General features: G+C 51.3%; 1 protein-coding gene across 3 annotated transcripts; it reads right to left on the bottom strand.

The window, feature by feature from the left end:
* Positions 1-225: 225 nt before the first annotated feature.
* On the bottom strand, positions 226-18265 carry MICALL1 (MICAL like 1). 3 transcript variants are annotated; one of them, XM_052668306.1, is made up of 16 exons: positions 18069-18265; positions 12849-12897; positions 11999-12140; positions 10753-10913; positions 9846-9982; positions 7422-7990; positions 6852-6915; positions 5395-5780; positions 4786-5264; positions 4213-4347; positions 3750-3876; positions 3487-3577; positions 3069-3142; positions 2616-2730; positions 2286-2332; positions 226-2008 (listed from the first exon to the last, which is right to left on the bottom strand). In XM_052668306.1, the coding sequence occupies exons 1-16, from the start codon at positions 18212-18214 to the stop codon at positions 1887-1889; spliced, it is 2844 nt and encodes a 947-aa protein (XP_052524266.1). In that variant the 5' UTR covers positions 18215-18265; the 3' UTR covers positions 226-1886. The 3 variants fall into 3 exon arrangements, with proteins under 3 accessions (XP_052524266.1, XP_052524267.1, XP_052524268.1); XM_052668307.1 differs by having other exon boundaries at positions 10753-10856; XM_052668308.1 differs by lacking the exons at positions 12849-12897; positions 18069-18265 and having other exon boundaries at positions 10753-10852; positions 11999-12106.
* Positions 18266-20749: the final 2484 nt, after the last annotated feature.

The following is a 20749-nucleotide window of genomic DNA, read 5'->3' as shown; positions in this document are numbered from 1 at the left end:
TTCCTGAAAGCATGGTATGCTGAATAGCCATCAGCTTCCCACAGCGCCTGGAAATGGCTGTTGACTCACCAGGCTGAAGCATGATGCCCCTTTATTCCCACATAAAAACCAGCAAAATGAAACTAGAAATTAAGATTCCCATCATCTGCTTCTTAGCAATACTCGTCAGCCACTCCATAAGAAGGCAGCATTTCTGTCCCCAGGAATAAGAAACCTAAGCTGTGATTGTTTTTCAAATCCAGTATTTATTTCTGACCAGATGAATGGAAGTCATAGAGTTAGTACAGCATAATTTCCAAATCAAGGTTCTGACCAGGCATGGGGTCAAGGGGTGTCAGGCTGCTGCAATCCTGATAGCCTATGGCAACAGTGACACAACAGCAGGCTCTAGCATAGGTTTGTTTCTCCTTGGAGAAGAACTGTGCATTAAGATCCCTCCCCTACCCCCCAACCCCTGCTCCTGATCAGCCTGCTGGGGTATTGTGGCAAGTGGCACGGCGTGCTGCCACTCACCCATGGTCACTCAGGGTTTGGGAAATAGATCTTTTCACAGAACGCTATGCCAGCCATGTTGCAAGGCACTGCTCTAAAAGTGTTTTGGCTAAAGCCTGCTGTATTTTTGGAAGGGAGCGCAGCAGTTTGTTCGGGGCTGGCATGACTAATTTGCTAATGGGAAGGCATGACAAACAGCTGACCAACCAAACACCCATGGAAGTCAATGTCTAATTCAAACTGACAAAACAACTCAATAAATAGCTCCTCAGCTTGGAGGAGAAGGCAAGAAACAAAAATGGAAGGAAGAGGGGAAAGCTGAAAGAATGCTGTTCCCCTCTTCCTTCCTCCAACATACACGCACACGCACACATACAACAAATAAAATAAGGGTTTTAAAAGTTTTAGGGCAAGTTTGAATTCATGTAGAAAAGGAGGCATAAAAAATAACCAGCCAAACCCTCTTCACATGTTTTCAAAGTACATACAGATGAAACTGGGGAAAGGTCAGTTGTGACCATGCAGTTCTCTCCAGCCACTCAAGGGTGGCACTGGTGAGCAGGGGCACAGGCTTGCCCATTACCGGCACTAAGTCAGTCTTGTGCTTTTCTGCCCTTGCCTAGAAAAGGAATGTTTCTCCCTCCCCCTGAAGGCAGCAGGCAGTGGTGCTTAGCAGCAGTGGGGGTAAGATATCCTGAGTAGGGCACACAGGCTACATCCGAGCAGATGTACATTGTCCCCTTGGGTCCTCTCAGACCTGTAATGCTCAAGGGGAAAAGCCTTCAGTGGGAGGGGACAGCTCAAAATAGGGCCCCGGTTATTTTTTTGGCTATGGCTTTAGAGCTTTGTGATGCTGGACTGTACTTATTTAAAACCTAAAGAATCCTGATTCTAATATCAGACTTTTCTCCTGAAGTTAAAAATAGGACAGGAAAGGGACAAGAGTGGGCAGGCAGGGAAGGGGGAGCCAGGCGCAAGAGGTTGGAGGCACACGGAGCTGTCACAGTAAGAGCGGGAGTAGGGGAGGGGAACAGTTAGTGCAAGTATTCTCACAAACACCAAACTCCTCATCTTGCTTCTCAGTCAGTAACAAGGACACGTGACAGGGCAACGCTTCTGAAAAGCGAATCCATTTTCTCCCCGCCTTGCTAGTGAGGCTTTAGAGGGGAAATGCAGGCTCCTCGGCAGCCTCAGGAAGGGGAGCACTGGGTTGGACTCACCACTGCGGGCACAGAGGGCCGGTGTCTTCCTGGGGCGACCATGCCAGTGCCTGGCGTGGAGTGAAGGGGAAAGGCAAGGGGAGTGGAGGGAGCCAGGCCCCTCCTGGCAGGCAGCCGGCTGTGGGAGGCCAGGGTGGTCAGGCAGCACGTCCCTCCCATTGCTGGCATTCTGCTCTAGCTTTTCTCCTTGGGCGACTTGCTCTTGGAGTCATGCTTGTTGCCCAGCAGTTTAAGCACCTTCATGGGCTTGAATTTGCCCTTCTTCTTGCTTTCAGTCTCAGCCTCCTTGTGAAATTCTGGAGTCGCAAAGGAGGGTTGTTACTGTAGAATGGTGATGGTTTGTACACACACAGATGACAACAGGGACAATGAATAAAGCCCTCCTCTGCATGCACACTTCCTTCTGTGACAACAGGGTGACACCTGTGTCCCAAACTTTAATGCTTCTGCAGCAAAGGCTCCAGAGTATACACAGAATAACATCACTCTCATGCACACAATTTTACAAATGGCTTATGCTGCCCCTTGCAGAGGTCAGCAGTGAAACCAAAGCTCCAAAATTCCATTTCTTACCTTTTCTTTTAATCATAGCTTCCAACATTTTATCCTCCTCCTCTTCCCTGAAAGAAACACCCAGAAACAGGTCAGCAATCCAACCCTGAAAACAGCTGCTGTATTGCTGAAGGTTAGAGAACCTCCTGCTTAAAAGCCATGGAAGTGTAGATCCGTTACTGGACCATTACTGCCCTGTTATTCCCACACAAGCCATTCAAGGAGACAAGAACCAGGAAGCCTGGGAAAGACTTCAGAAATAGGGATACCTTGGGATGCTCCCATGAGCCACCCATGTGGTGCTGAGTCAGGCAGACCCTACTCCTCATCCCAGCACACCTCACTGCTCACCTCTGCCGGTCCTCATCCAGGCAGTTCACAATGGCATTCCTCTGCTCAATGATGGTCACCAGCTCCTGCATCAACACCTTCTCCCTCACTCGGTCCTCCTCAGTCCAGTCTTTCTCTACTCAACCAAACCCCAAAGAAAAACAGGCAATTAAATGGCTGAAGGAGCCTGGGGTAGAGATCCCCCTACTACGACCTCCTTCTACCCCAACTTGCTGTAGGGCCAGCTAAAGCAGTGGTGCTGCAGAGGGAGAGCCCAGTACGTGAAGTCTCAGGCTCCTCCACTCCCTCCTCCACGGGGATAAGATGCATGAGGGTAGGGCAAGCAATGAGACAGGACAAGAGTTCCAGTGCTCTTATCTCCTAAGATCTGCCTCTCTTCTTCTCAGACCCACTGAGACAGAAGGGAGATGAAACTCAAGGGAAAAAACATAGGTAGCCTGAGTGATGCTTTACCTGGCTTGTTGAGGAGGCAACGCAACTCATATTCCACATCTGCCTGTCGCTGCTCCAGGTTCTGCTGTTTGAAGCTGCAAGAGAAGGAGGCACTGCTGGGAACCACTGCAAAGCTCTAGAGAGGCAAAATAACATCCCAAGATACAGGGTGACCTGGGAAAAAACTGGCCAAGATGCTGGTCTGACTGACAAAAAGGGTAGGGGGCTGCCACCTAGAACAAACCCTGACTGCTCGAGGACTTTCTGGAGGAGATGCTCTGCTGACTTGAAGTGGGTCAGTGCTAATATGTTTGGATGCATTTGTCTGCTTGCCCTCTTTCCCTCACTTCTCCAGGCAAGCACTGGAAGCACAGTTTTAGTAGCATTGAGCCAGGACTTCCCAGAGCAGCATCAGTGCCCCAGCCACACACACACTTACATGTAGATGAGCTCTGACTCGTGGCGCACCAGCATGTGCTTCTCATGGATGAGTTTGAACCAGTCCACCAGCAGGCTGTCCTCAGGGCTGTCTGCCAAACAAAAGGACAATTCAGAGCCATCCCCAGTGCTGCAGAATGCTGTCACCATTCAGCTAGAGCTAACCTGCCCCTTGTGCTCTTCCATCCCCAACACCAGCAGGGACACAGAGCAGCCCTACAGTCCATCCTGGCCCCACACCCATAGACAGCACAGCCCACACACCATTCTCAGAGCTGCGAAGTTTCTCCTCCAAAATCACCCCACGGTGCTCTAGCTGGTCCAGCTGGTGCTCAATGGCATCCATCTCTCCGTAGATGTCTTCCTCAGGGATGTACTGATCTGTCTGCACCTGCCAAACCACACAGCAGAGACTTCTATTACCATCAAACTCCAGTTTCCAAGGGCAACCCTAAGGTTCGTCTTCATTAATGGATGTGAGGGAACAACAGGACACTTCACCTAACATAGGATCTGTAATCCCCACCCCACCTTGGAAACAAAGGGAGACAAGAATGCTATCATCAGTGGGATCTAGCCAAGACATCATCCTCCCTAGCCACACACAGATCAGCATGCTAGCTGCATGCTGAAAAGATAACCCAGGGCTTAGCAAACACACCTATGGTCCTGGGGGCATAATACAAAGCTGGCTTTTGCCCCTCTTTGCTTCCAAGGTCTCTTTTACCTTGCGCTTGATCAGTGGGAAGCCATGACCTGGTGCAGGAGGACGCACTGGTTTGGAGCCTTTGGGAGGTTTCTTTGCAGAGGGGGAGGCAACAGGCGATGGCTTTCGGTTGAAGGGGTTCTCTTTGCAGGAGGACTGGAGCAGAGAGACAAAGTGAGATGCACATGAGGAGCCAGGAAAGGGAAACGATCCCAACAGCTGAGACCAAGCAGAGAGGCAGCCCTACAGTCAGTCCTACACCACACCTTCCCAGAGGAGGAACACGGCATTGATCTCCACTGGCAGTCTAGCCAAGGGTTGATAAATGGCTGTCCTCACATTTGGCATCAGGTCCCCAGCTTCCCTGTAACAAGCATTACTCACTTACTAACAAACATGTTAATAAGATACTAACAGGCAGAGTATGAGCACAGCCACTACTTAACTGTTAACACACATCTGAGCTTTGCTTCTGGGAGGCCTCATACCAAATCTGTGTAAGGTGAAAGGCTGGACTAAATCCCCACTCTGACTGAATGACAGACTGGGAAGAAAAGGCCCCTGATCTTGATGGGACGAAGGTCACCACCTCACCTTCAGCTGTGGCTTGGGTGAGGAGGAGGGCTTGGGGCTCCCAGTACCTCCTTCTGATGCCAAGAGCATGGGTGTAGGGCTAGCACCGGCAGGAGGCTTGGGGGGCAGCCGGCTGGGGCTGGTCTTTAAGCTGCCAGAAGAGATGCTCCTGCTGGCATGCGGGGTGCTATTTTGCACCTCCCCACTGAAGCTGGCCAGTTCGCTGGAGGAGGAGAAGGAGGAGTTGGTGGAGAGGCTGGCTGGAGCAGCAGGGCTTTCGCTGGAGGAGACGCTGGTGAGCGGAGTGTCAGTGTGAGAGGTCTTGGTGGCCGTTGGTGTGTGGACAGTGGGCTCCGAGGAGCTTTTGGGCACAGAAGCCTCGTCGGTGTCACCCAACACCTTAGCTGAACTCTCAGAGTTGATGCTCTCAAGGCTGAGGGCTGGAGATGGGGTGGAAGATGACGGCTCGGAGTGCGACAGCCTGGAGATTGGGTGGTGGGCTGCAAAGCAAAAAGAGAGCTCAGAGAAAGTGAGGCAACCAGAAGAGAATGGGGCTATATACTAGTGGCAGGGATGCATGCAAAGGGAACTAGTGAGAAGGGGGAACAAGGGTCTGGGGGGAGAGCTCACCTAGTGGGGAAGCATTGGGGGCTCGTGGAGCTGGCCGCTTCTTCACCTTGGGGCTGCTAGTGGGAGTGATGCCGTACCAGGGGTGCAGAGGCCTGGCAGCAGTCTCACTCTGCTCCTGCTCAGGTGTGCTCTTTTGGGCAGCAGTGCTCTCCTCTTCCTCATCATCCTCTTCCTCAAAGGGATTGTATGATTTGGGCTCCGTGGCATCAGATCTGCTTTCCTCACTCCTGGCTTTCCCCACCTCCTCCCCATCCTCCTCCTCTAAAGTCCTGCTTGGGGTCTCATGGCTGCTCCCTGGGGGAGGAGGAGGAGCGGGCTTCTTCTTGGGCTCTGCTTGCACTAAGGCCATCCATGGTGGATCCTTGGCTCTGGCAGCAGTTCCGGCACTGGAAGAACAGATAAAAAGATAGCAAGAGGTGGCAGAGAGCAGAGACAGGCAAGAAGGGTAAGGCACAGCAAAGCAGACCCACTGAGGAACAGACGGAGGGAGCAGGATGTCTCCCATACTAAAAATCAACTTTCTCATCTGGAGAGGCCCTAGTCTTTTCCAGAAACAAATCGGCTCCTTCTCTGCAATGAGCTGGGGGCAAACCTAAGGTCCTGAGGGGCACAGCCTGCTTGACTCATCCATGGCATGGAGCACCTCAGTTTCTGAGTATTACAGTCTCCATCTTCTAAGCAGCAGTAAGATAAAGGCTAAGTTATATGCAGTAAGGCAACAGTTCCTTCACTCAACTCTGCTTTCTGTACAGTGGAGGAAGCAGGAGCTGAGATCTGCCTTCTGCAGGTTAATTTTCCACATATCAGAGTTCTCCTGGCCACCTTGTAGTCCACGTGTCCAAGGGACAGACCCCTCTCTGCTAACTGCTGCAGCTGGAAGCATTGCTGCTCCTTTCAATGGCACATCCCACAGCTCACTGTGCACTGGGAAAGCGACCATCATTTGCCACACACACCCACTCTTTGGCCACCGTGAATGCAGTGCACATGTGAAACCTCAGTCCCAAAAGCAGACAAGAATGAATGAACATCAGTGCCTGCAGGTTCCTGAGTAAGAGCACTGTAGGTGCAAACACTACTAACTCCAACCAAGCACGCCCAATGTACTTGCAATGGATCTTCTCCTGGACAAACCCTCCAGAAGGCAGACAAGTGTCACCTTCTCAGTATGCACAAGCAGGGCCATTTTAGAAGGAAGCACAGAAATACCCTTCTGCCTTCCCGAAGCCCCCAAGCTCTTTACAAACTCTAAAGGACAGAGACCCTGGAGACAGAGACAAGTGCTGTCAGCCTGACTGTGCTAGGCTGGCAGCAGCCAGGGAGGGGACCTGAGCATGAACTACATCCTCCCATGAACAGATGGTGATGGAGGTGGGTAAGGAGACCACAGCTGAGCCCTCCCCACAGCCCCACCTCACTATGGGGTTTCCAAGTGATCTGTGAACAGAAGGACGTACCGATCAGAGGAGCAGGGTCTCCCTCGGGGTTTTGGGACAGGGGGACTGGGTTCAGGTACCCTACCTAGAAAGACACAGGGTCAGACTGTCACAACACCAAAAGGACATATAGAAAGAGGTTAAATCAACACAAAGCACCTCTTATCTCTTATCTGCGGAAGGCTGTGTATTCCCACCCTCTAAAAACCTCGTAGCCTTTTTTCCACAGTCATTGCAATTAGTCTCTCCCAAATACCACCCTTGTCTTATTCTCCCCCCCCATCCTGGAGCTGCAGCTGGAGAACTCATGTATCCCTGCGTCCCCACTCCTGCACACTGCCCCAGCACTGCCACTTTCATTCCAGGCTGACAGTGCCCTCCGGAAAGCTCTAAGGAAATACAATGGGGCAGGGTGGAGTGAATCTTAGTGCTGCTCTCTCTGCTATGGGGAGAGGGGCAGATGAAGGCTCAGTGTCCGAGCACAAGTCTTAATTGGAGCATAAGGGCACCAGGCTGCAGGGAAGGAATGAAACTCATCCAAGCTGCTGCAGACTGCTGTGGACATGAACAGTAAACGCTGAGTTCTCTCACCATTCACCATACCAGGCCCACTGTCACTGGCCTCGCCCTGGATGGTGGACCTGGGTCGGGGCACAGGGTGTGAGGCTGGTGGGGAGAGGGCATCTGTGGATCTCCTTGGGGCTGGGGTAGGCCGAGTGTGTCTGTGCTGTCCATCCAGTGAGCCAGCTTTGTCCTGGCTGGGCATCAAGGGCTTGCTGGGAAGAGGAGGCCTGGGGGGAATTTGGGAAATGGGTGCCCCACTTCCTGCACAGGGCATGGCTGTCTCTGCTCTGCTTGGTGTGCTGTCCTTCTCCTCTGGGTTGGTTGGCACCTCTGCAGGCATCTGGGTCTCTGCCACGGTCTCCACAACACTGCCGTTGTCCTTCCCCACCTCTGCTCCTGCAGGGTGCATGTCCTCACCCACGCTGCTGGCCCCACCTTCAGTTCTTAGCTCTGGTGACTGCCGGTCCAGGCTGAGCCTCCTATCCATCTTCCCACTCACGGCCAATTTACCACGATGCTGCGTGCAGACAAAAGTCCCTGCCTCTGAGCCTGGTTTGTACGACCCTGGAAGCAAGGTGCTGGAGCACTCCTTACACCTGCCAACAAGAAGAAACAGCCCCGTGAGATGGGAAATGCTATCCTGCCCACCTGGAAAGAAAATGGAGCTGAGAAAAAGTCTGGAGTGGCACTGGAGAGTTCTTTGCAGGATTGCGGGGTTAGTTTCCATTTCTGTACAATCTTGGGGAAGTTATGCTAGAAAGGAGAGGAACAGAAAAAATCATCACATCAGTGTATGAACCCATACTGAGTTCACAGCTCAAATACTGCATGCATTTGGGCTCCTCCTTCAGCTCAGAAAGAATAAAGAACTGCCAACTGTCTGTGAGGAAAAACAACATCAGAAAATAAATATGAGTATTAAATAAAACGGTATCACTTTTGACTCAGGAAATCTCTAAGCTGGAAGCCAGAAGAACAGCGAGGGGAAGCAACAAGCATGACAAGAATGGTCTGAAGCTCACCCTTGTATGTGCTGACCATTGTAAGAGTGAAGGTATTTGGCTGGAAGGACCAGGGAATGACGCAGAGAGGCTATTCTTACATTCACTCTGCCTTGCCTGTCGAAACTGGGCTAAGTTTCCCCATCCTTCACTGCCTGCCAACATCTTCTTGGATCGCCCACTCTTTCCCCACTGAGCCTTTGAATCCTCCCTAATGAAGCCCTACAGGTGTAATCGTGATACATGGCACTGGCAACCAGCTCAGCTCTTTCCCATCTGGGAAGGGAGGAGGATTAAGTACAAGAAAAAGAGCCAAAGGCAAGGGGCTGATCAAGCACTTCATGAAAACTAAGCTTGTTTCTTCTTGTCTGAATGTTTGGTGCTCACAGCAGCTGGCTGCCCTATGCTGCAATCAGATAATTTAGATGAGGAATTCTGCTCTGTGTGACCACTTCAATGCTACTTCCTTTGAAATGCAGAGCAGAAACACAAGGACATGGGAGCAGGGGGAAGGGGTAGGATGAAGTGAAGAGGTAGCAAGTTTCAACAATGGGAGAAAGGGGTTTGTCTTGGTTTTATCTCTGGGAACCCACAGAATGTGTTGCCAGAGGACACTTCTGAACCAACAGCACCCATGAATCAGTCGAGAAAAATAAAAAAAGCAAAGAAAGCACAGGGAGAAAAAGTGCTTAGGGTAAAATTACAGGGACCTCGCTGTTCAGTCTGAAGGGGCATGAGCTGCACCAAGACAGATGCTGCATCTTTCAAGTGGCTCAACTTTTCTGGTCTCAGATGCCAACTGCCCAATTACAGGCTTGTATCCTGTGGCCCACAGAAGAGAGCTCATCCCCAACATCATCAGAGCAGGGAAAGCGAAGTGAAATGACTTTACAGGTGCTGCAGGTAAGGACCTGCACCCAGGGAGTAACCACAGAGCTGCTGACGTCTGATCCCCTGTTTGGCAACGGTTTGCAGCTCCCTGTGTGCTTTCTTGAGAGCTCAGTACCACCCCAGGCACTGGAGGAGCCTGTATATCCAGTCGAGGCTGTGGAGCATAGGAGGAAAGAGATTTGCAGAGCTGATGTCCTGACTTGGACCTCATTGTCGTGGAAGTGTTACTTGGTAGGAAGGTAGTAAAGAGGCACAACATCCTGATTTAGGGGAGTGGGAGAAGCATAAAGGGCTGGGATTCCAAGTCAGCCTAGTGGGAAAGATTGGGGGAAAGTGGGGGGAGGGCAGGGAGCGGGGCTGTAAACAAGGGGCTAAGTCAGACATCTGGGAGGGCAGCCAGGCAAACGCACCCTCTTCAGCACTCTTTTGGATACCATTGCCAAACCACCCTCCCTCAAGGCTCCCCATCGCCCAAGGACACACAGAGATGAAGTGCAGTGTGCAAAAGACCTCCAGCTTGCTGAGGAGAGCCACCCCACCAAGCCTGGCCACTACGTACCTGAAGCACTGGCGGTGGTAGAGCTTGCCCTCAGCCAGGTAGCGCTGGACCAGGTGGACGTGCTGCTGGCAGGCTGCGCAGGTACTGCTGAGCGTGGTGCGTTGAGACAGCTCTGCCGGCTCCACGGGGGCATCGTCCTGACATGGGACACACGAGGAGCTCAGTGTGGGGGCCACGAGCTGCTCCCCAGTCTGTGACCCCTCCACAGCAGCTGCTGCCCCTGCAATGCCCATTGCTGAGCACGGCATAGCACAGGGGCTGACCTCGGGGTCCAGCAACACACACTCCACCCAAGTCCAGGCACAGGCAGGCTGCCTCTTCCCACATCAGAAGGAAGCACCCCCAGTTCTCTCCAAGAGGTGCCTTCTCCCAGTCTAGAGGCAGAGCTGAAGGGCTGTGCAGGGACTCATCAAAATACCAGGCAGCAGGGACCTGCAAGGAGGATCCCCTTGTGCTTCGGTAAAAATATGCCATCCCAGATACCTGCCAAACCATGAAATAAAGAACCAAGAAAGCAGAAAACATATTTTCTGCTCACCTAATCCCACATTCCTGCTCCTTCCTCATCCACAGCATTATCCTTCCATAGGAAGGAAGATGTCAGTGTGCTGGCTGCTCAAGCCCAGGTCCTCATTCCCCGTCAACCTCTTGCCTGCCACATTTGCCAAATTCTAGTCCACAGATCTCTAGAGAGAAAGCACTCTCTCAGCAGAGTCCCCAAGGTGCCAAATCCCTACCCATCCCAAAACACACAGCTAACTTCCCCACATATCCATCTCAAACATCTCTCCTACCCCAAAACACATAGCTAACCCCCTGCACACATCCATCACATCTCCCTTCTCCTCATTCACTGTGCAAGGAGAACCAATGCCTCAGGCTAACTCTGAAGCTGGAAATCAGGTACCTGTGGTGCTGAGGAACTCTCAACCGCAGCCACAGGCTTCTTGTGGGCCAGCAGAGGTGGTGAGGCAGCAGCAGCTGGGCGCTTCATAGGCGGAGGGACTCTGGCTGGGGACAGAAGGCAAGGAGGATCAGGCACTGCTGAGGGCAGTGACTCATGCCGTGCTTGTGGGGGAAGGGGAGGGGAGGAAAAAAATAAAATCAGCCTTGTGACACAGGACTCGCCACTCCTGACACTTCAGTGCCTATTTCAGGGGGTAGAGACAAACACAATCTAATAATGAGCCAGACAAAATGTCTGTAAAGGATCCCCTGCCTGTCAAGGCTGGCACTTAAAACAGTTCCCAAAGTCCCCTGCTGGGAGGCCTGCATCCCTTGAGAAGGCTCACAATCAAGCATGTGGAAGTTGTATCTGATGTTGTGGCTGACGTTGCTTTAGCTAGAGAGCAGAGAAGACCTGAAGCCTTGGTCTCCACCCTGGAGGGATGCCCTGGAAGAGCTGTCTCAGAGTAGAACTCAGCAGTTGCAAGGATAGATGAGCTGATTTAAAGACACTCCACCCTGGTTCTCCTCCCTCTGTGTTTCACTCTAAGCTTACCAAAGTGATTAAAAGTAGTGGTGTTAGGCAGCTTGCCTATCTCCCATTTTAGTGAGTTAAAGCAGATCACAAAGGGGTCTGATGCCTACCATGGGTGACCCAGCCCAAGTGGCAGGAATGCAGCATGGAAGGAGGAGCAACAAGGCGTTTCTTTTCCTGGAGTGTGAGCTGTTAAATCATTGTCTATGCGTTGTGAAACTTCGCCCTACCCCACCTCCTATGCCAGGATCTCATCACTGGCAAAATCCAAAAAAGGCAAGTACTCTCTGCCCCTCTCCCCTCCCCACAGAACACATGCAGCTCCTATTTCCCACAGGAAGGAGGGAATATAAGTTCACTACCTCCATGCCCACAAGCCTTCAAACATCCACCTCTCAAAATGGCTGCAGGACCCCACAAATGCTGAATTCCAAAACCCCCATACAGGATTCCTTCCCAGGTGTCAGCCCCTCTTCCCATAAAACCTAATTTACAAATGCAGTGCACCCCACAAACAGGAAAGTAAGCTCTGAGCTAAGAACAGGAAGATCTGATATATTTACTGAATGGAGGGATTGCACAAGACTTCAGTCAGCACGTGGGGCCTCTTGTTTTCCTCCATACAGCCAAGCAGGGTCAAACTGGAAGTTGGTGACAAGGAAAAGGAGCTCACCTTGGTTGGGGTTGTTGAAATGGTTGTAATATTGAGACACATAAGTCATGATGCTGAGGCAGTCTGGAACTTTCATGGAGACCATGTCATTGGGATCCAGCAGAGCTGGAATGCCCAGCTCTCGCTCTGCCAATTCAAAGGCCTGCAGGAATGAGAGAAAGAGGTGCTAAGGAGAGAAAAGTGATGCTCTCTGATAAATAACCTACAAATGAAGTTGGAGGGCCTTGGGCAAGATGAAGCAGTAAGCCTATGGCATTCCAGACAGACAGAAGCTCCTAGGCATGCTGCTTCACTGGAGAGAAGGCATTAGAAGCAAAGGAAGAAATTGTTGCAGCTGTTCTTTCCTTGAAGTTATTTCAGCTCTCTGTGCCCCCACAGCTCCCACCCAAGTGGTCCCATCATTCAGCTACTGCCCTGGGACAGGGAGGGATGTTCAGCCCTGGAACAGAAGTGGTTTTTCACCAGAGTCCCCAAGGAAGAGTTTGACAGAGTGTTGGCCAGCACTGGGAAAGGCCAAGGACAGTGATCCTGTGACAAGAAGCACATCACTTCTGCAATTACATACATGACCATTTAAAAGGAAAGAACAAAGGAAGAGAAGAGTTGCACCATTTTAATTCTCCCTTGTGATGTCATCTTGGTTACTACTGGATAACTATCTCACCTTCTCTTCTGTACAGGCTAGATGCTGACGTTTCATACATTTCTGAAGAAGCTCCTGCCTGTGGCTTACAGATGGATTTTTCTCATCCCCTTATCACTGTCCCTAAGATCTCCCATGCTACATGACCTCCATATGGTCATTCTCGTGTTTCTTCTTCCTTTTGTGTGTGGTATAACAGGGACTTACCAACTGGTTATTTTCGTAGACATTATCCTTGGAGAGAGAATCAAAGTCTCTGAAATGAGAAAGCACAAATAAATGAGATGAGACACAGAGGAACAGTGCCCCAGTGCCACCGCAGAAAGATTCTTGGGACAGAAAACCTTCCTCAGGCGTTACAACAGCTCAACACATAGCAGCCTACATAAATAAAACCTTGGTAAAGAAGATTTTGGATTTCAAAGGAACAAAGAAACCGAAGGGAAATTGCAATTAAAAAAAGAAAGCAAATCCCAAATGGGTGGTGGCCAGGAAACTGAAATGCCGTTCCAGCTCTCAGTACTGCCCCTATGGTTATGGGTGACAGAAATACTGAAGCACAGAGAAGAACCCAAACAGTTCCCATTGTAGCATTTCACCTGTCCCCTCGGATCCCTTCAGGAGATCAAATCAGCCCGACCCCAGGGATAAAGCAGCTGCCCTTATCAGAGGAGCCAGGTTATAGCAGGCAGAGAGAAATAAAATGGTCTGCAGGCTTTCCGTAGAGAGGAAGAAATACAGGAAGGACTTATTTATGCCTTCTGCACATTTGTGTGAGTATCGCATGAAAACAGCATCACGCTACACTGAATATAGCCCCTTCCTGTCAATGAGCTCAGCTTTGCTGCAAGACAACAAAATGCAGCGGTGCAGCATGAGATTCACAGGGAGGAGATGGCCGAGAGAGGCTCAAGGTCAGGTGAAACAAACCCAATGGTCCAGAGAAAGGTGCCAAAGTCTGAGACAGACCCAGGAAGGCACAGCCCTTCTTGAGGGATTGCACAATTCAGCTCAGAGGGGTGAGAGCTCCCATATCCCACTGCCCGTGCAAAAATTGGGTGAGACAGTGAATCTTCAGACATGTGCATGTTGAGAGCCACTTGAGAGTTCTGGGACCATTCTCCCTCCATCCCCGCTGGGATTTTACTGCCTTTCCCTCTGATGCCCATCAGACCCACCCAGGTGCTAGGACTGTCCCCACAGCCATGGTTGCTGCACGGCAGCACTCGGCTCCTTCTCAGAGCTGCCCTTTTCCCAGGGCTGCAGAGGAAGTCTCTGATGAGCTCAGAAAGATTTTCCCAGTTGCCTGCCACACTATAAAATTATACTTCCTCCATTCAAAAGCGAGAGGCTGCTGGTGCAGCTTCCTCCAAGATAAATGAAACTGCAGCATGAGCGAGTGAGGCAGGAAGGCAGAGATGGGCTGGACCTCCATCTCAGCATTAAGCACCGAAGCACTTTCCCGAAAGCACATGCAGATACAGTCAGAATCTATTCAAAATACTGCAAGCTTTCCCCTCTGTACATGCTGGTGAGGAAAGCTTTCAGCTGCAGTCCTTACTCTAATATGAACAGCAGTGCTTTTTCTGTATTTATAGCCAGTTTCCACTGGGAAATGGTTTTTCCAAGTCTTTTCTGCCTACAGAACTCCTTTAGCTTTGCTATATTTATTGTTTATAAATAAATAAATAAATAAATAAATAAATAAATAAATAAATAAATACCAGCTTGGAAATGCATGAGAAGTGATGGCAGCAAAGTCATATATCACCCGCCCTCAAAACACTACTGACCCTCATGCTGAATGCTGTTGCTTTCAGGATATGGGAGTGGTGCAGCTCAAAGGCTCCTTGGTGGCCTGGGCTGGTGATTTTGACCGACAGCCCAGCAAATCAAAGCCATTTTAGAAAACCAAGTCTGCCTGGGAACATAGACAGTAATGGAGAGGACACAAAGTTCTGGAGGCAACAGGGCAGGGGCTAAGCAGCGAGGGAATACAACATGCTTTTCCCACTAATGCAGGAGTGAAGGCTCTCAGCTTTTACCAGAGATATTGAATCCCATCAGAGGGAGGCCCTGGGGATTATGGCTCACTCAGTTCCCCTCTGCTGCCTCTTCCAGCTCACATCATTTCTTTGCCCTGATCACAGCCCTGCTCAAACTCCTCTCCCACCAAACCCAGACTGAGGCATCAGATGGAAGAGCAGGAGGCACTCTGGCTATCCCAGCTGGACAACCATCAGCAAACGTTGCAGCATATATCTATGCAAATAACATCTCAAGCCCTTACCTAATTAGATACTCGCAGAGCCATTAAGCACGCTGGGGTTTAGGGCAGCTGCCAGCCAGCACAGCAGACCCGGAGAAGGGGGAAGGGTGCACTGCTCAGCGAAAACCAAAGCCAATTCCTAGATTCCTCAAAAGTAAATCACAAGCTCTCAAATGGCCACAACGCATACTGAGGCCTTCAGCTTTCCGGATCTTGTCAGGGAAACGCAGGAGAGGGAACAAATGGGATTTGTGATGCTGCCCGTAACCAAACCCACACAGCCGTGCTCCCAGCACAAGGCTCTCCTCTCCTATTTCCCTCAAGCCTCCGTCTCTGCCTCTGTACTCACAAGCTGTATGCCATGCTCTCTCATACTTCTGGCTCCCCCAAGCTCCAGGAAGGCTGTACAGCTTGCATCGAAAGATGCTTTGTGCTTCACTACGCCGCAGCAAATGCCTTGCAAAGATTAATTTCATGCTTTAGATTTCTGGAGCACTAAGTAAACAAACTCGTTAATCTCTGCAGTTTACTCTCAGGTTGCACTGGACACTTCCAGCTTAGCTGACAAGGAAAAAGGAGAGATTAAGTGTCTCAGTGCAAGACTATGGTTAGGGCAAACTGAATCTACGTTTCCTAGGTTGTGTCCGAGGGAGCAGGTTTGGCAAAGCCTCTGCTGCTCCCATTTCACAGACAGCGAGAGAGAGGCGTTAGAATCAAGCTTCATTCATTTGTATGACCTCTCCTTTCTCTTCCTCAGGGTTTCATTCCCAGCATTCAGAGAGCCTCTGCCCAAAAGGAGGCAACCAGTACAGACAAACAGGCACCAAAAGCAAGCCCTAAGGGACCGGCTGCCAGAGCAGCAGCATCACACAGGTACAGGAGAGGATGTGCTCACGCTTCCGATCTGGGGCTGAGTGGGAAGTCATCAGGAAAGGGGGTTGCAGCTGAACGCTGATGGGCCTCAGCTTTGGGCTTACAGGAATAACATGGGAGGGCTGGGAGAGCAAGGGCTGGGAGAGCCCCCCTCAAAGGAGGACTGTGCAAGGTCAGAAATGTGTTGGTAGGTCCCACCCAGCTGTCTGAAAGCACTTTAGAAGGAAAAGGAGGGCTGTTACTTTTCCTCTGCCATCAGGAGATCTTCTGCCTCTGGTCCCATCCTCCCACTTCCAAATCAGGGCAGGCTGAAGAAGCTGAAATTGGATGAAACAACTCCACCCCTGACCACTCCGTGAAAATCCTTCCACAACATGCCATGTCCTTGTAAGGCCCTGGCTTTGCCTTTACAATGCAGCTCGTGCAGAACTGTGAAGCATTTAGTTAGGACATATGCCAGGAGCCAATTTAAGCCCACTGACAACTTACGAGTAGCGGCTGCTGCTTAATGGGATAGTAAATATGGTTAACATGAAACAATCAGGTGGTTTTAGTGGCCTTCACTGTGAGCTTTTGCTGAGTCTCTGCTTTTCAGTTCTCAGCTGCTGTGCCACTCACTAAAAAATAACCAGAAATACAGGAGCTGTGGGACACGGCTCCCTAAATACCCAGAATGATGCAAAACCACTGAACCACTTAGCTCTTAGTGGTGCCTGAATACCACACTGAAAGTTTTGTGGTGGCCACCTGAAACACGTCAGACAGCAGTCTAGTTTCTATCTTACCTCTTCTAGCAGCTTCTGCTTCGAAGAACATGGGCACTGCAGCTCCACAGGGGCATCATTGCCTACTACAGACTGACTTTGTCACTGTCATTGCTGTTGTTACAAAAAAGCCACCCCAGGGCCAGCTCAAAAAAAGAGGATATGGCCAATTTGGGCAGCTTCAGCTGAGAAAAAAGCAGTCCAGGAGAAGAACGTGACAGGGGATGCAGCACCCTGGAAAGCTTTGCTGACAGGTGAGGTGTACGTGCACACATGCATACCAGAGACATGGAAAGGTGGAGTGAAGCCAACCTGCGCTGCAAGGCCTACCAAGGATTCGAGGTGGATTCCCAGCAGTGTTGTGGAATGCAGGGCTATGGTGTGGCAGGTCAGGGCAGATTCCTTCTAGCAACTCAGCCATTTCTCCAGCAGGACTGCGCCCTGGAGCAACCATCAAGCTGCCTGGTTAAATTCCTGCTCCCTCTTCTCTCACAGCCATTCCAAAAAGGCAGGTGAATGGACAGAAGTAACCAAATGACAAGCCACTTGCTGGGGGAGCCCAGAAGGGCTCCACAATCCTGCTTGCATTTGCCATCTCCAGCTTTCACTGCAGCCCAGGCAGAAAACAGGCTGAAAGCAACCACATTAAGTTGCCTGGCCTGGGACTCTGCGTGTTTCAGGATGGCTGCCTTTGGCACAGGGAGGAGCAGGCTGGTCTCTGGGATAGGGATGCCAATCTCATAGAATAGCTCAGGTTGGAAGGAACCTTAAAGATCACGTAGCTCCAAACATCCTGATATAGGCAGGGCTGCCAACCACTAGATCAAGCACTAGATCAGGCTGTACAGGGCCCCATCCAACGTGGCCCTGAACACCTCCAGGGGCATTCACAGATTCTTTGGGCAGCTGTGCCAGTGCCTCACTGCCCTCTCAGTGAAAAACCTCCCCCTGATATTTCATCTAAACATCCCCTCCTGTAGATTAAAACCTTTCCTCATTACTACCATCTACCTGTGTAAAAAGTTGTTTTTCCTCCTGTTTATAACCTCCCTTCAAACATCAGAAGGCTGCAATGAGGTCACCCCGCAGCCTTCTCCAAACTGAACAAATCCAGTTCCCTCAGCCCACCTTCACAGGAGAGGTGCTCCAGACCATCGAGCATCTTCCATCCTCCTCCGGACCCACCCCAACACCTCCATATCCTTCCTGTATGGGGGGACTCAGGCCCGGACTCAACACTCCAGATGGGGCAGAGCAGAGGGGAATAACCCCCTCCCTATCCCACTGGCCAGCCTTCTGTTGCTGCAGCCCGGCTAGGCTACATAGCTTCTAGGACAGCTGTCACCGGCTGAACAACCCCAGGGAGAGGGGACCGCCCTCGCAGGGTCAGCTCAGAGCGGACCGAGGGGTCCGCAAAGGGCCCGCAGCCCCTCGGCGGTTGCCCGCGCTCCTGCCCCGCCGCCTCCCGGCTCCGGCGCCCACGCGAGGCCGGTGCTTCGCGGCCTGCCCCGCCGTACTCACAGGAGGTCGGGCCGGTGCCGGTGGAGGATGGCGCAGAAGGCCAGGCCGTCGCGGAAGGAGGAGCTGAGGTCGCGGATCTCCACGTCGCGGTAGCCCTCGCACTGCCGCCGGCACCAGGCTTGCAGGGCGCCCCGCGGGCCCGACATGGGGGCGGCCGCTCCGCCTGCCGCCCGGCTGCCCTGCCGCTGCGGGCCCACGGGCGGGGCGGCGGCGGAGGGAGGGAGGGAGGAGGGAAGGAGGCACGGCCCCGCCTGCAGGGTGGAGGGAACCGGGCCTGGGAGGGAGCGGGCCTCGCCCTGGAGGATGTGGGAACGTGGGACGGCGAAGGACGTGTGGGCCATAGGTGTCCCAGGGGTAGGCACGGGGCCAGGAGGGCTTTGAAGATAAGGGCTTTGGATGCTTCGCAGGAAGCCCTGGAAGAAGGGGAGGAAGAGTGTGATACGATCTCAGGAACCCTTGACAGGGAGATGGATTGCCCCAGGATCTGACAAAGAGCGTGCTTTCTTCCCCCTTATTAAGCATTTGCTTGTTTTGCTGAAGATTTTTTCATTTCCAGTTAGCTTCCTCTGTGGAAGCCTGATCCATCTCACATACGTTGATTTTATTGCTCAGAACTCCCTTTCTCTGCACATTTTTAAATGGGCAGAATATCCCAACAGGAGTATTGCATTCAGGCCTGGGCCTCCAGCACAGGAAGGATGGGGAGCTGGTGGAGCAAGTCCAGGGGAGGGCCACAAAGAGGATCAGAGGACTGGAGCACCCCTCCTATGAAGACAGGCTGAGGGAGCTGGGCTTGTGCAGCTTGGAGGAGGCTACAGGGAGATCTCAATATTGCATTCTAGTACTTGAAAGGGAGATTTAAAAGTTGGTCCCCCTCCTGCTTGTATGTGGTCTGACAGTGATAAGACAAAGGGGAATGGCTTTAAAACGGAAAGAGGAGAGATCTAGGTTAAACACTAGGAAGAAATTTTTTACTCAGGGGACAGTGAGGCACTGGGCTAAGTTGCCCAGAGAAGATGTGGATGCCCCATCCCTGGAAACGTTCAAGACCAGGCTGGATGGGATCCTGGGCAGCCTGACCTGCTGGGTGGCAGCCCTGCCCACAGCAGAGGGCTAGATCTAGATCATCTTTAAGGTCCCTCCAACCTCAGCCATTCTATGATTCTGCAACCCCATTCTCCTGTCAGCTCTCAGGCTTGGCATCCACCATAATATCTTCCTTCCTTGCTCCATTTCTTTCTGTCAGCCCAAGGCCTCAGAGCTGTAAGAGGCAAAAAATACATTTTCTAGGGTACAGCTTAAGTGTCTGAGAATAGCTGCGGCATGATACCTTGTAGAGAAAAAAGGAAGTATTGCCATGGTATTGTAACAACAGCTGTCTGCTCAGCCTTCCCCAGCTCTGCCTGACAGCGTCTTCCTGCCGTATCCTAAGGGAGCACAGACTCAGAGATGTTTACTTAATTATAGAACCATGCTCACTCCCTTCACAACTGCAGGTCAGAGACACAAAGCAGAATCACAAAATCATTGAGGTCAGAAAAGACCTCTAAAATAATCTAGTCCAACCATCCAACCACTGATACTGCCCACTGACCACATCCCTCAGTGCCACATCCACACGGTTCTTGAACACCTCCAGGGATGGTGACTGCACCACCTCCCTGGGCAGCCTGTGCCACTGCAGCACTGCTGAGAAGAAATTATTCCTAATATCCAATATCCTGAACCTCCTCTGAGGTTGATAGCCCTGTGTTTTTTCCTCCTCTTAAAACCATTTAGACCCAAACTACCTCAGAGCACATACGTTATCAGCATCTCGCTGCAGCAGGCAAGGCTTGAGGTGTCACAAACCCACTGAGCAGACTGCATTTCCAGCAGCAAGGCTCAGTGGATGCTGCTGAACGCCCTGCGTTCCTCTAGTCTCAAGTGGTGCCAGGCACTGCATCTCACTGAGCCCATCTTTCTGCTCTGTGAGAGCTGCAGCTCTTCCTGGCTTCGTTCCACAAGTGCCAGTCCCGGTCAGTTAAGTTTCAGCAGTCCCTTGCAAGGCGTGGAGCCAGTCAGCCCAGCTGCACCAGGCAGCGGATGGTCTCTGTACATCCTCAGGAAGCCACTCTGGCAGACACAAACAAAAGCAGCAGCATATTCATGTATCTGAAAGCAGCTTGTAACCACTGGAAAGGGTAAGTTGGTACGTACAGTGGTGAATGTCTGTCATCCAAAAACATCAATCACAAGTTAAAAATGGACTAAATCCCAGGAATACCTTGGATTCACTTGCAATGCTATGAACAAGACTTTGATCACAGAGACACTGCCTTGCCAGAGGTTCCCCTGTTGCACATCACATCTATCTTAGTGCACACACAAAGACTGAAGCTTTGGGTAATATGAAAGCAAAGGAGGAGTTGCTGTTTGACAGCTTTAGTCACTGTGCTGCTGTTGGTAAATATACCCAGAGAGAAGTGCCAGCTCTAAAAATAAAAGGGACCAGATTCTCCTGAATAACATGCAGCTCTGTGGTTTGCTGCAATGCAGCAGCCTCTCAGTTCTTCCATTTCTTTATGGACTTTGTTGCCTCAAACCCTTCAAAACTGAGGGCATTAGGTTCTGCAAATACTAGTAGCAGCATATAGAGACCAACAGGAGTTACTTATTTAAACTTTGTGTTGCCTGCTGTG

This window comes from Tympanuchus pallidicinctus, unplaced genomic scaffold, assembly GCF_026119805.1.
Source record: "Tympanuchus pallidicinctus isolate F22 unplaced genomic scaffold, pur_lepc_1.0 scaffold8, whole genome shotgun sequence".
Taxonomy (NCBI): domain Eukaryota; kingdom Metazoa; phylum Chordata; class Aves; order Galliformes; family Phasianidae; genus Tympanuchus; species Tympanuchus pallidicinctus.
This window is presented reverse-complemented; position numbering and strand designations above follow the sequence as displayed.

Coding starts and splice junctions, on each gene's coding strand:
- MICALL1 (XM_052668306.1), bottom strand. CDS start 18,214: ATGTCGGGCCCGCGGGGCGCCCTGCAAGCCTGGTGCCGGCGGCAGTGC. Junction 12,141..12,848: donor TCTACGAAAATAACCAGTTG/GTAAGTCCCTGT, acceptor TCATTCCTGCAG/GCCTTTGAATTGGCAGAGCG. Junction 5,781..6,851: donor AGACCCTGCTCCTCTGATCG/GTACGTCCTTCT, acceptor CTGTTCTTCCAG/TGCCGGAACTGCTGCCAGAG.